We start from the raw sequence: 14,626 nt of genomic DNA, 5'->3' as shown, positions 1-14,626 counted from the left end.
TTTTGCATTCATTGTCACCTTTTTTTTTTTTTATTCCCGTCATTTGTTTTTTATTGCCAGTCATCCAGCGGTGATGCGGGACCCTGAAGGAACTTCTCCCCCGGGGACGTCTCACCCCGCGCCACAGGTGGACCGAGGTCCGGAGCGCCCAAATCCAATAACATGCCCTGTCACATGACCGCATTTCCGCGTTCACTCGGGACTGGATGAAAGCGAGAGGAGGAGGAGGAGGAGGTGAAGAAGAAGAAGAAGTGTCGGTGCGACAGACCGGCAGGGGGGGAGGACGGCGGGCGACGCGCGTAGCAGCCTCCGCGGCGCGCTGCGGCACCAGTCTACCATGTTTACCAGGGTAAAGTCGGCCGTGGCCAGCCTAATGGGGGGCATCATGGCCGGCGCCTCCGGCGGCGAGAACGCGGGCGGCTCGGACCTGCCGCCGAAATTCCCGTACACGCGGCCGGAGTTCCTGGGACTGTCGCCGGACGAGGTCGAGTGCTCCGCGGACCACGTCGTGCGGCCAATCCTCATCCTGAAAGAGAGCGACAGGCTGCCGTGGGCCACCGGCTACGCGGAGTAAGTGCGCAGCGTCCCGACGCGGGTCGAACGCGTTTAGATCGACGCGAGGCGTCCCGACGCGCGTAAGACGCGGAGACGCACGCGCGTGCGTAAACCGGTAAATCAGCGCGTTTTTTTTATTTTCAGAAGACTCGTGCAATCGCAGAAAATGATGTTCTCTTTTTGCTCGCAACGAAACGATTCCTTATTACAACCAGCGGCGCGTTTTGCGTTTTGCGTTCTGCTGCGCATCCCAAGGCGGGGCCACCTGCCGCGAGGGCTAGCTCAAGGCGCGCGTGCGCTGACGTCACTGGCCACCGACGTCATTCTTCAAGTGGATCGCGTCGCTGTGGGCCTTCCCGCAGGTCCTGACCGACCAGTCTGTCAACTCAACCCAAAAACGCAGCGAGTGACGCAGGCGGCGAGAGATCCTGACATTTTTAACCCCTTCGGGCCCGACCCCTGTCCTGTTCACCTTGCAGATCCCAGACGACTTAAGCTCAGGGTATGTGTGTGGACATATGGTGGTATGGTGGGTTCCCCCCCTTAAAAGGTTCAGGCTTATGAACGTTTTTCATGACATAAGTGACTCTGGAAACTGGGATTGTCTGGCATTCAATTGTTCCTGTTTTTGCTTAAAAAAATTATATTTAAAAGCTTCATTTACTAGTAGGAAACCCTTTTCTATTATTTTAATAGAGCTGAAAACACTTATGGTGGTTAAAGATGCAATACTGGTGGCCTAGTGGTTAAAGAAGCGGCCCCGTAATCAGAGGGTTGCCGGTTCGAATGCCGAGCCGCCAAGGTGCCACTGAGGTGCCACTGAGCAAAGCACCGTCCCCACACACTGCTCCCCGGGTGCCTGTCATGGCTGCCCACTGCTCACCAAGGGTGAGGGTTAAATGCAGAGGACACATTTTGTTGTGTCACCGTGTGCTGTGCAGCAGTGTTTCACAATGACAATCAAAGTCACATTAATACAGTATCGTAAGTTTAACTACATAATTATTGCAAACTTTATTATTATTTGTATTTGATGAAATAGTAAAATATGTTTTCCCCTGGATTTATTTAAAGTGTATCAAAGCTTTTCTGTTTCCTGTAATTGTCACCTCACAGTGGCTTATCCTCACCACAATGAAGTTCATGATATCAAAAATCCGTTCTCAGTTTGCCTTAAAGCAGGGCTGTTCCTACACACCCAATTCAGGTCAAAAACTGGGCGGTGACAAGCATAGAGGTGTCTCATGAGCAAGGCTCTGGCCCTTGGGCAACCATGACGCTGTTGCTGGGCCACTACTGTTTCAGAGATGCCCTGACCCAGTTGTCCAGCGTCACAGTCAGGCATTTGTGAGAAGTCACCTAGATCCATTTTTTTTTACAACAAATCAGCCCCAGGAACTGAAGGTTCACTTGCTGCCTAACATGGCCCACCCCTCTACCACTGTCAGATCGGTCAGTGGTTGTAATGCTATGACTAATTTGTGTGTATTTACAACTATTTTATTACTTTAATGTCTCTCTCTGGCCCAAAATGTCTATACAATTGAAAACATGTTTATTTTAAAATCCATTGATTCACTGGCAGCAGCATTTTTGCATTTCCTTTTGATCCTTTTCAGCATGTGGGCAAGTGCATTTTGTTCCCATGTTTCACTGTAAGGATATTTTTCTGAAGAGTAGTGCACGAGCCCACCGGCCCTCTGAAACTGGTACCTGACCACTAAGCCCCTTTCTCGCGAAAGGGGAAGCTTCAGTAGGCTGATGTGATGAGGGACTCTGTGCATGGCACACAAGAAGCCTTTCATAACAGATTTCTGTTTTTTTTTTTCAAGTCAGACCAGTTTTTATAAGTATTTATTTATGTATTTGCAGTGTGCAGGAAGAGCTTACATCATGTGGTGTTTAGGGCCAATAAGAATGCTGGCTTTCCCTCAACCTATTTTTTTTTTTAATTTCCGACTGCTGATGATTTCTGGCAGGATGTACCTTGTGTTTTTTTTTTTTTTTTTTTTTGTAACCGGTAGTCTAAAAGTAATCAGTAAAGGGCACTGGAACGGTGATGTGGGAGAGATAAGTGGTTAGTCATCAGGTGTTGAGTTGAATCCGGTGTTGCTTTGTCCTGAGCCCACGCGCAGGCCATTTTATTTCTCCAGTGAGTGAAGTTACTAAAGATGTTTCAAATGTTTTATGATGTAGGAAAAAATACTCTTATTTAAGCTATAATCTCTGATATATATTCTCTATTTGACAAACATGCCTCAGCGACAAACGCACAACCCCAACAAGGGTTGATTTCTGACAAACAGACCAAGGTTAAGCATGTTCCCTTCTCATCAAGGCTAGTGGGGTTGTTGCAAGAAAATATGCTTAGAAAGAAGCAAATGCAGGCATTTCAGAGTGCAACCTTCGTGTTCGTGTACAAGATAAGTGTGGCAGGCAAGTATCCATATGCATGCAAATATCCAGACCCCAGCGGTCAGCAACCTTTAACACTCAAACAGCCAATTTCAACAAAAGAGAAAGCACTGAAGGCCACAGATTCTTCTGGACATGTAAAATCAACATAACACTGCATATTATGCCAGAACGGCGTTTTTTTTTTTTTTTTTTTTTTTAATACTGGCATGAATTTGCGTGTAGATGAATGTTTAATCACTTAGCCAAGTCTAAAGCCCTGGACGGTGAAAAGAGGAGATCTGGTCACCCTAATTTAGCGGTGCTGTGCATACTTATGAACTTAAGGTGAACACATGCAAACCATAAAACACACCCCAAGAGGTGTCAGATTTTTAAAAATACTGCTCTAATTTAACTAACTGGTTAACAGCTCTGGTGGGTGTGGCCAGGCGGAATGGTGGGTATGTACAAATATATATTTGGCATTTGGGTGTCAAACAAATACACACAATTCAAATTTCAAACTACAATAAAAAAATGGATAAAAATAAAATACAACTTAGTGATTATTTTTTTTCCAAAGCCAAAGGAAGCTGCAGTGTAAGGATGAACGACCCCAAATCGAGAAAATAGGGTCGGGCGTTTCAAATAAAGTGGCCGGTGTGTGCTTTAATACTGTTTAGTGCTGTTTAGTACTGTTTAATACTAGCTTTAATACTGTTTAGTGAGCAGTGAGTCCTGGGCGAGTGCATGGAATTGCAATACTTGCTTTGGCTGCTCGGCTGCCCCAGACTGTGCACACTTGTTAAAATAAAGGCAGGCTTTGCTCTGTGACTTTCCTGGGCTGTTGGCGGCGAGTCTTAGCCTTAGGAGATGTTGTTCCATCAGCAGCTGGTTCTCCAGCTGGCTCGTGTGGGGGAACGTCTCTCCTCGCCAGTGGACCTGCAGGGTTCCAATAAGTATATTAAGCCACAAACTTCAAGCTCAGATATATATCATCCTTATAATACATAACTATCCATCCAGTGATGAACATTATAAGTCATCTCCATTTTTTGGCTTGCTGTGATCACAGGCATGACATAAAACTCTGCTGGCCCCTGAATTCCATGGATGCATTTTATAGAGACAATAGTTTTTTCCTTTTATGACCACCACTTAGCAGCCCATACTTTAATGCTGTCAGAATATACTTCAGCTCAGTAAGTGCTTCTGGTTCTGCTGGCTCAGTAGGAGTCTGGGAAGATGAGCCAGATAGACGCTTAAAATCCTCTTCTTTCTGCACTGCTCACACTTTTCTGCCGTGACCTACATTTGAATGCATGCGCTGTAGAGCTGCTCAGGAAGCAAAAGGGTTTGCAAATCTGAGCACTACCAGCTCGATTCAGAGGTCGGGAAACCTTGAGGCCTAATAACCACCTCTTAACCATGGCCTTAGATCACCTCTGACCTCACTTACCACAGAACCAAATGCAGTGCAACCATACGAAGTATAAAATCCTAAGATTATACATGTGCAGTAACATTATATTTTGCTTTTCAACTGGTGTGACGTCAGTAGTACATCCCTGTGTTGGAATTATCTTCACTAATCGTCCGTAGCAGCTCCTTTAAGGCCTGTAAGTTACAAGGTGGTGCCTCCATGGAGTTGTTTTTTCCAGGCCAACCCACAGATGATTGGTTGGACTGAGATCTGGAGATCTTTCTAGTCCACATAGAGACCTCAAACTAATTTTTGTGTTCCTCAAACCATTCATGCACCCGGCTATCCACAGGATGTAAGAAAATGTGATTCATCTTCTTCTTTTGCTCATGGGACTTTTGGCAGTGGACACAGGTTACTATAGGCATCCTGTCTAGTCTGTAGCTAATCCATTTTGAATTCATTGTGAAAAGCATAATTCCTAAATAAATTAATTTTTTCAGTGATATCAGTTCTCAGACATTCTCATAATGTTCACAGTAAATCTAGTCGTGTCCTAATCTCCTGTAATCACTCACTTACAAAAGCTTTCTGGGGTAATACTGCCCCCAATTTTGAATGAGTGTAAACTCTGGGGTAATACTGCCCCCAATTTTGAATGAGTGTAAATTCTTACAAACGTCACCTTTAATGAAAACAGGGTGGCTGGCGTGTGGAATTCTTTTCCCCAGGCACAAGAAAGCTGCAGTATGGCCTGATTTACACTCAAGAATACAATGGCTACTAGAAGTTCAGTCAGGAGGATAACGGGGGTTCGAAGTGGAAGGATTATTCTTAGTGGGCTCAATATGAATCACTAGCACGTGGGGATTTTGTACTTGCAGCATTTTATTTTCTAATTCATTTTAAAATTCAGGTTTTTAAATAAACAAACAATAAATTATCATGAAGCCATATACTGTGTTTTTTGTTCATTTTGGTGCCGTTGCATTACAACAACAACATTTATTTCTTATATAGCCCATAATCACACACATTAAGTCTCAATGGGCTTTGACAGGCCCTACAGATGACAACCCCCCACACTTGACCCTTCTGCACACAAGTTAAAAAACTAGGAGAGAGAAAAATAGGAAGGAGGAAACCTTTGGAAGGAGTGATACAGAGAGGGACCCCCTTCCAGGGTAGAGTGAGCCTGCAAATGGTGTCAGTGCAGGGTTGGTGATGATTTGTCCTACAGTTGTAGAGGTGGAGAAGTCCAAAGTGTTAAAAATGCTCTAAAATCCAATGAAACTATGTTCATAAGCCGATGCTCAGTGGGTCTTTCCCTGCATTCTTTAATACCTGATCATTGCATGCTGCTTGGGTCTCAGAGTTTCACTTCTGACTTTGCCCCTGTTCCGCTTGCCTGGGAGTCGATTCTTGGCATTTGGTACAAAAAAATGGCCTTGTCGTGCCTGCCGTGCACTTTCACTTGGCAACGCTCTTTTTTTTCAGACCCCCCAAGGCAGTCTCCATGAGAGATCATCACTCAGTCATGTGGTATGAGGTCAGAAGCCCCGGAAAGAGGCATCAAACTGTGAGAAATTAACAATGAGTGGAATCTTGCGTCTTGCCGGCGCCCCTTTCCCCATGGTCTCGTCCTTTTTCTTTTCGTAAATCGAAGGTGAAAGGCCAGTGAACCTCAAAAATGTAATGATTGCGGTCTGCTGGGCAGATATACACACTGCTGACATTAGCGTGTATGGGGAGACTGTACTGGTTTCAGTTCCACTTCCCATTAATTATTTGAGCAAAAGTGTTTTTTTACACTACATTACATTAGCTCATGGGAGCAGGCAAGCACTTATCTATCTGTCACAGCACAGCATGAGTCTGATGAGTGTATTATTGCATATATAAGTAATATTTTTGACTGCTGTGACAAAAAAACAATGTAGGAACTCAAGAGTTTGATTTGCAGTTGAATAGTTCACTCTATGATTCCGATTGGGGTGTTGTTGCTAAGCAGCATCATTAAGACAGCAGCATGTCATTTGTCACCAGGTGGTAAGGTGGAATGAGATATGTGTGAGATTTGTAAGATGTCAGATGCCACGATTCCTCTCAGCCAATAAAAATGCCAGATCGGACTTAACAGTTGTTTCCAAGCATTTCTCTCTTGCTTTATTGGCCCTCACTGCATTAGGGGGGGTTATTGCGTAGTAGTAATGTTGTATCTGGGCTAAAGGTTAAAACAAGAGAGCAATTAAGGATCAAAGTTTCAGTCTGACCTTTAGTGACCTTTTAATCATAGCACAAGACGACCAAATATCCACAGAGGGAGACTTTGTTTATTAGATTAGTTAATTAGATCTGCTGAGGTGCATGCATCTAATATTTCTAATTTATTCCCCTTGGTTTCCTCTGTAGTCCCCTTTTTACCGCTCCATGGGTTGTTGCACGGTTGGTGCTGTAATGTAATATTGCAGTATTACATTAAAGCACAATTGCCCGACTGTATCATCTTCACATGTACAGAAGTAATGTTTGTTTTCAGCATCGTGGGCTTTGGAGGCTCGTTGTGTCACATTGAACATTGTGCCACTGCATGCTCACTTCCTGCTTTAGCTCCGAGTTCAGTTCGTGTTTTTCAGCTTTGTTCAGGGTCCGTACTCTCTACCTGTATTTCATATTCAGTTACCTGACATCTGAACATGGATGTAATAAATCTTTTTGCTATAAAAACAACAAAAATCAGCACAATGCATTAGTTTTTTTACATTTTTTCTTTTTCTTTATAGTGATAACATGGTTATTGTGAGCATTGTATCATATTGCTCAGTTCACTCTATGTTTCTCACCTCTAGAATACAGTATAGCTCAACAATGTATATTATGTAAAACCAGTTGTTGGGTCGATAAAATACTCTCATGTTTCAATGCAGGGTGATAAATGCAGGGAAGAGCACCCTGAACGAAGACCAGGCCTGCTGTCATGTTATGACTTTGCACAGGAGACCAAGGGCGCCCTCAACTCCCAGCAGGACCCCCTCATCTCGGAGAAGATCCTCACTGCCCAATGGGGAGGGCCTGGGCCCGAGGGAAAGTGCAGTATGTGTCTGTTTGTTCCTCCATTCCCCGTTCCTCACGCCACGTCTGACATCGACATCAGTAACGTCTGCACCCACAGGACTGTAGCTATTCAGAATGGAAGGGCAGCTGCCAGAAAAGTTTATCCAACAACTCTCCAACTGACTTGCTGTCAATCATTCACGACATGTTGACTTTTTATTCTGTACTCATAATGGCCATGAGGCTGTGACCAGTTGACCAGACACATAAAACACATGTAAAAAGATTCCATTTTCATTTAATAACATCATGGAGAAAGCAGTAAAGCATGTAACATTTTACATTCTGCAATTCAATTCAATTTTACACCAAAGCAGGATTTTATCTGCCCAAATAAATTCCTGCTTCCAGCACATCACATCTCAGAAGGAGAATCATTTTAATGAAGTTTGTTTGTCTAGCTGCAAATATGGTTCACAAAAAGTTATAGCATATGTTGATTTTAAAGAAAAATATTACACAGGCCGAAATTTTGTACACACTTTCTCAATCAATGTGTTTTCTTTATTTTCATGACCATTTACGTTGGTAGATTCTCACTGAAGGCATCAAAACTATGAATGAACACATTTGGAGTTCTAAACTTAACAAAAAGTGGAGACCTGACCTCCACAGTCACCGGACCTGAACCCAGTCGAGATGGTTTGGGGTGAGCTGGACCGCAGAGTGAAGGCAAAAGTGCTAAACACCTCTGGGAACTCCTTCAAGACTGTTGGAATAGCATTTCAGGTGACGACCTCTTGAAGCTCATCGAGAGAATGCCAAGAGTGTGCAAAGCAGTAATCAGAGCAAAGAAACTAGAATATAAAACATGTTTTCGGCTATTTCACCTTTTTTTTTACATAACTCCTCGTGTGTTCATTCATAGTTTTGATGCCTTCAGTGAGAATCTACCAAAGTAAATGGTCACGAAAATAAAGAAAACACATTGAATGAGTAGGTGTGTCCAAATGTTTGGCCTGTACTGTATTACACATCAACTTGTGTAGCATGTCAATGCTGATATGCAAAAGGTAATTGACAATTTCACTAGCCAGGATTAGTGCTTGAGAAACATCTGCTTGTGTGCATTTTATATGTATTCTGAATATATGACTTTTAATGTACTGAATATGTGAATACAGAATACTGTTATGCAGGGTTCTTTTCCCCACCCTGTATGTATTTGTGATTACATTCAGGAATCTGAGGGTCTGATGTTCCACTACTGGGCGCTGTTTGATGGACATGCAGGCTCGGGGGCAGCAGTGGTCGCCTCCAAGCTACTGCAGCATCACATAGCACTGCAGCTTCAGGAGGTGCAGGAAATCTTGCTCAACTCCTCCATCCTGCCCCCTACTTGCCAAGGCGAGGAACCCAATAACCACCACGCAGGTGTCTCCCAGCGGGCCCTCACCCGAGCCGCGTCCCTCCGAGGGGCCGCTGGAGCCCCTGGCTCCCCATGCACCCCAGCACCACGCTTCTTCACCGAGAAGAAAGTTCATCACGAAAGCCTCGTCATTGGTGCCATAGAAAATGCTTTCAAAGACATGGTGAGTTCCAGACATCTTAAAACTATTCCACTCCATAATCTATGATCAGAATTATTATAGATCATTATCATTCCATATGACATTCCTTTTCATGTGTTGCTAACATGGTATTTAGTATTATAGTTATTATATAACTCTTATTATTCATGAGACCAAAAAGTAGTTGGTGTTGTTAGTAGCTGTAGTTTCTAAGCAACACATTTCATTCATAGAGAGACGACAGAGGCTTACAAGCTGTGCAATGCAAGTGGTAAAACAAGTTGAACAAAGTACACTGACATTTAGCAAGGTGGGGTCACTGTATTGGGAATCCGAATGATCGGCCTGCCTTCAATGTCTGTCAGCCAATCACGATGCAAGGTGGGAACCAGAAAAAAAATGTCAGTGTGGCACTAAAGAACAGGAACTGTTTTGTTTTTTTTTAACCAGGATTTTGCTAGGATCAGGAGCGTGCTCAGATCAGTTCTTTTGCTGTTGTATGTAATCACGGCCCTGTGCCCATAGAGTGCAGGTCAGATGAGGCAGGGTTATACATTACCTTCAGACTCATTATGTGTCATTAAAACCCAGACGCTTTGAGAATTAAAAAGTGGTTTGGAATTGGCCAGCTGCCTCGTGTTTGCCTTGCTAAACAGAAAAGCATGTTGCCAGGTTGGTTGTTAAATGGAAATGAGCTGCAGTCCTGATTAAAATTAATCGAAGAAGACCAGAGGAAAAAAAAGAACTTGGCACAGATTCGCACACTGCTCTATTAAAGTAATACGCCACTGTTGAGCGGAAATTGGCAACATATGCATTTCCACTGATGTTCCCTTCTCTTCTCTATGGCACCATCTGGGTCAGTATTAGCTGGATGCGCTTGTGTGACGGGACGCTTCAGCCGAGGTGTTATAATATTTGTTGTTGCCAGTGTTTACGGTCAAAACGCATTTATTTAGATTAACACAGTGTTGGAATAATAACTGTGCAATAAGCACAGAAACATCCATCTGTTCAATTCATGCACTCAGCGGCCCTTACTGAGTAAAATAAGTTTTAAAAACGAATTATAACTGAATGTGACAACTTGTCTAAGAGTAAAATAGAAATTAACCAGACAAAACATGTTTTTTTTGTGGAATTCAATTGCAAGATTTTGCTTCTTGTAATATATTAATGATGGCAGAATTATAAACAACATATAATTAAATACCTCATGATTTACATTAATTCAAATGGACTCATATTCATTGAGCCAAAATTGTGAAAATGTTAATAATACGTTAAGACTAGTTTGTGTTGCATCTTTACTTCTTCTCAGCTGACATCCTGGCCTATAGCATAAGTGAAGTGATTGTCACATGTGATACACAGGAGCACAGCACACGATGCACACAGTGAAATTTGTCCTCTGCATTTAACCCATCACCCTGAGTGAGCAGTGGGCAGCCATGACAGGCGCCCGGGGAGCAGTGTGTAAAGGACGGTGCTTTGCTCAGTGGCACCTCAGTGGCACCATGGCGGATCGGGATTCGAACCGGCAACCTTCTGATAACGGGGCCGCTTCCTTAACCGCTAGGCCACCACTGCAGGGCACACACACACACACACACACACACACACACACACACACACACACACACACACACACACACACACACACACACACACACACACACACACACACACACACACACACACACAATTCATTTAGAGTCACCAGTTTGCCTACAGCACGTGCCTCCTTTTTCTGTTAATACTGAATAGAACCTGTGGCAGGGTTACCTTACCGTGGGATGAATGTTGTATCCTAGAGGAACTGTACATTTTGCTGCCACTAGGTGGCGGTACAGTATCGCTGAAATGTTTATTACAGCAGGGCGCTGCAGTTATATGACATTTTGTATCTGATTTTCCTGTCTGCACAAGAACAGTCACCTGCAGACCTTTCAAGAAGGTGCAGAATTCTGCTGCATATGACCTGCACTGCAATTAAAGACTGCATTTGTCGTGGAACCCACTGGTTCTGTGGATACTTTCGGGTTGGAATTTATCACCATAACCATGTCTTTTTTTCCATCAGAATGGGGTGTAGGAGGTAAGATTTCTGTAGGTCTCTCTCTCTCCCCAACACTTTCTCCAGTGAAGGCGTGGGAGGTGTACATGGTTCCTGCTGGTGGCAGGAACATTTCCAACAGATTTACCCACAAGGCCTGAGTGCAGGTCACAATCACACCTTCAAAAATCTTTCGTTCTGGTCACACCAACGTTGCCCTTGCCTCCTTTTCATTGTCTCATCGAGCTTCATCTTCTCTGTGGCTCTTTGAGGAACATTCCTGTGGGCTCCTGCATTACCTAGCAGCATTCTGCGGCTCAGAAGCTTATCTTATCGCAGACGCCTCGCGCGCATTATACATGAATCATCATCTTCCTATGGAGGCGACCTGTTTCCCGAAGACCTACCAAGGCCGGCAGATAAACATGGAGTGAAGCAATAAACATCGCAGCATCCGGCGACTGAATAAGATGGGGTCCTCTGGCACTCCTGTCGTGTGGTCCAGGTGGTCCACCAGGGCAGTTCCAGGCCTGGTTCGGCGCCAGCGTCCAGTCTCACGTTTCAACCAGCTCTGGGTCTGGAAAATTGGTTTGTGCCGCTGGTGTGGAACCAGCAATTAGTGCACAGGCAATGAAAATGTAAATGGGGTTTAGCGAACATTTACGCGAACGTCATCAGCCTATTTTTTTTTACGTTTTTTAACCATTATTGTAGATCAAAAACAGTTTAGCATTCCACAGGGGAGTGTCCAGGAATGGACAGATACACAAATGATCTGAAATGATCTGATCTATTGTGTGTTTTTAATGTGTGTATAGTATGGTAACCATTTTTATACTCTTATGATCCATTCAGTCACACACCGGTGGATCATTCTGTCCTCTAATGGGATAAATGGACCAAACCAATGTCTGCAAAATGTCCCCAAAAAAGTCATTTTTGCTTTGCTTTTCTCATTTTTCTCTCTTTAATTTTCTGTCTGAACATTTGCATAAAGGCAATATTTTGGGAAAAACACATTGTTCCACAGCGGTAGACTGTAGGTATTTCAGATTACCTGGCAACGCATTCATATTCATGAGCCATCTTGCCCTGAGCAGCGTGTCTCAAATATGGTGCTGTGCTGGATATAATTCACAATCTTGGAGGAGGATTGCGTTCAGTTGTAACATTTGCTTCCTCCTTGTGACATTGTCCCTCTTCCAAGGCAACAGCAGAGATGAAATGTGTCCTCGTTCCTGCCTGAGTGTGCGATGAGTAAGGCAGGGGGAGGACGATAAATACTGAGCACAGGGTTGGCTGGAGATGCTCTTTTACAAACTCGAACCTGCATTATTCTATCACACACGTCCACCATCCTCTCGGCCTTACATCGTCTTTTTTTTACATTGTCTGCTCGCTTATGCATGATGATCTGAAGTGGCTGGTGGTCTGGATGAGGAATGGATTTGGCAGAAGAACAGAATTCTCTCTGCATTCCTGAATGAAGGAGGATGAAAATAAACAGAATTTAGCAATATGATTTACAACTTTGTAAACCTCAGTGCCGCGCCACGTGGGATGCATCACACTTCGCAACACTCAGTTTAACCTTAATGGTGTAATTCATTTGTGCTCATCAATTACTCAATCCATGAATTAATATAAATTATAATAGAATTGAATTGCTTAAATCTGAAAGCTTTTTTAATAGGTCTTTACAAATAATTATGTAATGTTAGCCCCTAGTTAATTTGTCATTGTTCCCTTTAGGATCTGCGGATTGAGAAGGAGAAGGCCACATACAACATCTCCGGTGGCTGCACTGCCCTGTCGGTGATGTTTTTACTGGGGAAACTCTACGTGGCCAATGCAGGCGACAGCAGGTAACATGACTGCACGTGCATCGCCAAACATGGCATTTCACCCTGCCAGTAAGGGCCACTAACGTGCCTCAGAACCGCTGAAACGAGATAAAACACCACAGAGTATAACGTTACCATCAAAGGCTGACAGTGTTTGGCTGAACGCTAATGTGCTGGCGGTGATAAAACGCAATGTTTACGTTCAGCCGTCCTTATATCAGAGCTGCTCTATACACTGTGGATGACTAGGCCGCACCCAGTGCGTACAGTATACAGACGTGGACGTCCAGTCGCGAGGTCATGCTTACATAAGTACGGTAAATAATAGACAAGAAAAGCCAAATTGCTCCCCCATCATGTTTATTTGGACCACCATTCAAAAAAATTGCTTTTGTCAACGATCCGTCCGCTTCATTTGTCTGCCGCGCTTATCCAGAACAATTTACATTTGTTAATTACAGGGGGCACCACAGGGTTAAGTGTGTTGGTCGGAGCGGAATTTGAACCCATGACTGTACGTCGGTTCAGTTTGTTACCCCTTCTCTCATGGGGCAGCTTTGCAGACACTACAAAATAGTCTAGTGCCTTTTATGGCTTCCAAAAGTGCTAAATGCTACATTTCAACAGCATTGTGCATTCAGTGCATCTCTTAGAATGTCTTGGAAAAATTTTAATCAAAATGAAAGTTCATGAAATAATTAAATCATCAAATCTAGGGATGAGAACCTAATTGGCATAAGTAACATTTTGGCACATTTATTTTTTAAACTTTCTTTAAACACAGTATGCATGACAGTATACATTGTGAATATTTTTTTCTACACTTTTAATTAGAAAAAAATGATCATGCCCTTTTGCCAGTTGAAATGTTGCTGATATTTTTTAAATATATATAAATGTCCTGAGACGAATGCTGAACATAGAACGAGGTCACAATCGCATTAATAATGTAAAATAGCCTTTTAATACAACATTAATACAAGAAGAATTAATACTAGGCAGTACATGGAACCAGGAACAGGACATACACAGCCTAGTTCTGACTGCATACCCCACATTCCGCGGGGAACTGGCCTGGGTTTTCAAGTGGGAGGTCAGGAGGGACCTTATGCGGATCTTTGGACCCAGCAAAGGTCTTTCCATTTGACCCATATCCACTGGTTGCTTCTTTCTACCACATCATATTTACAGCATTCATCAGACACTCTTATAACCAGCGACTTTCAATCAGTAGTTACATGGACAGTCCCCCTGGAACAACTCAGGGCTTAGTGTCTTGCTCAGGGACACAATGGTGATGAGTAGGGTTTGAATCTGTGATGTCTGGTTTATAGGCGAGTGTATCACCGGTATATTATTAGGCTACTAATCCAAATGTTTGACACAGAGCCTGCCCATGGATACCCATGGATAACTTTTGCAGCCTAATGGTGGAAGAAGCCACAAAACCTCTGCATCCCACATTAACCGGATCCTTGTTGTTTCACATCTGCTGCCAGTTCTGTATAGCGCAGTTTCTTGAGCACCATTTCCCAGAGCTGCCTCCAGCTGAGCTTTCTGCTCTGGAGACCTTCCCACCTTGTCCATTGTCCCTCATTTACCAATGGCTTCCTCCTCTCTGAAGTTGAGGCTTTACTACAAGGCCAAAGCCACCTCTTCCCAGCAGAACATGCCCCATGATTTAATTATGCTTCAGGGCTGATGTGGCATGCTGTACCACATCTGA

At 43.6% G+C, this 14,626-nt stretch overlaps 1 protein-coding gene across 1 annotated transcript in view; it reads left to right on the top strand.

Annotated features, from left to right (window-relative positions):
- Positions 1–206: 206 nt before the first annotated feature.
- ppm1h (protein phosphatase, Mg2+/Mn2+ dependent, 1H) overlaps positions 207–14,626 on the top strand; it is a 28,025-nt gene continuing 13,605 nt past the window's right edge. Inside the window, exons 1-4 of the mRNA XM_028958326.1 lie at positions 207–570; positions 7,303–7,468; positions 8,671–9,021; positions 12,809–12,921. Coding sequence (XP_028814159.1) covers positions 338–570; positions 7,303–7,468; positions 8,671–9,021; positions 12,809–12,921 — 863 coding nt within the window. The 5' untranslated portion in view covers positions 207–337. The remainder of the gene's footprint in view (positions 571–7,302; positions 7,469–8,670; positions 9,022–12,808; positions 12,922–14,626) is intronic.

Source organism: Denticeps clupeoides, chromosome 17 (genome assembly GCF_900700375.1).
Source record: "Denticeps clupeoides chromosome 17, fDenClu1.1, whole genome shotgun sequence".
NCBI lineage: Eukaryota > Metazoa > Chordata > Actinopteri > Clupeiformes > Denticipitidae > Denticeps > Denticeps clupeoides.
This window is presented reverse-complemented; position numbering and strand designations above follow the sequence as displayed.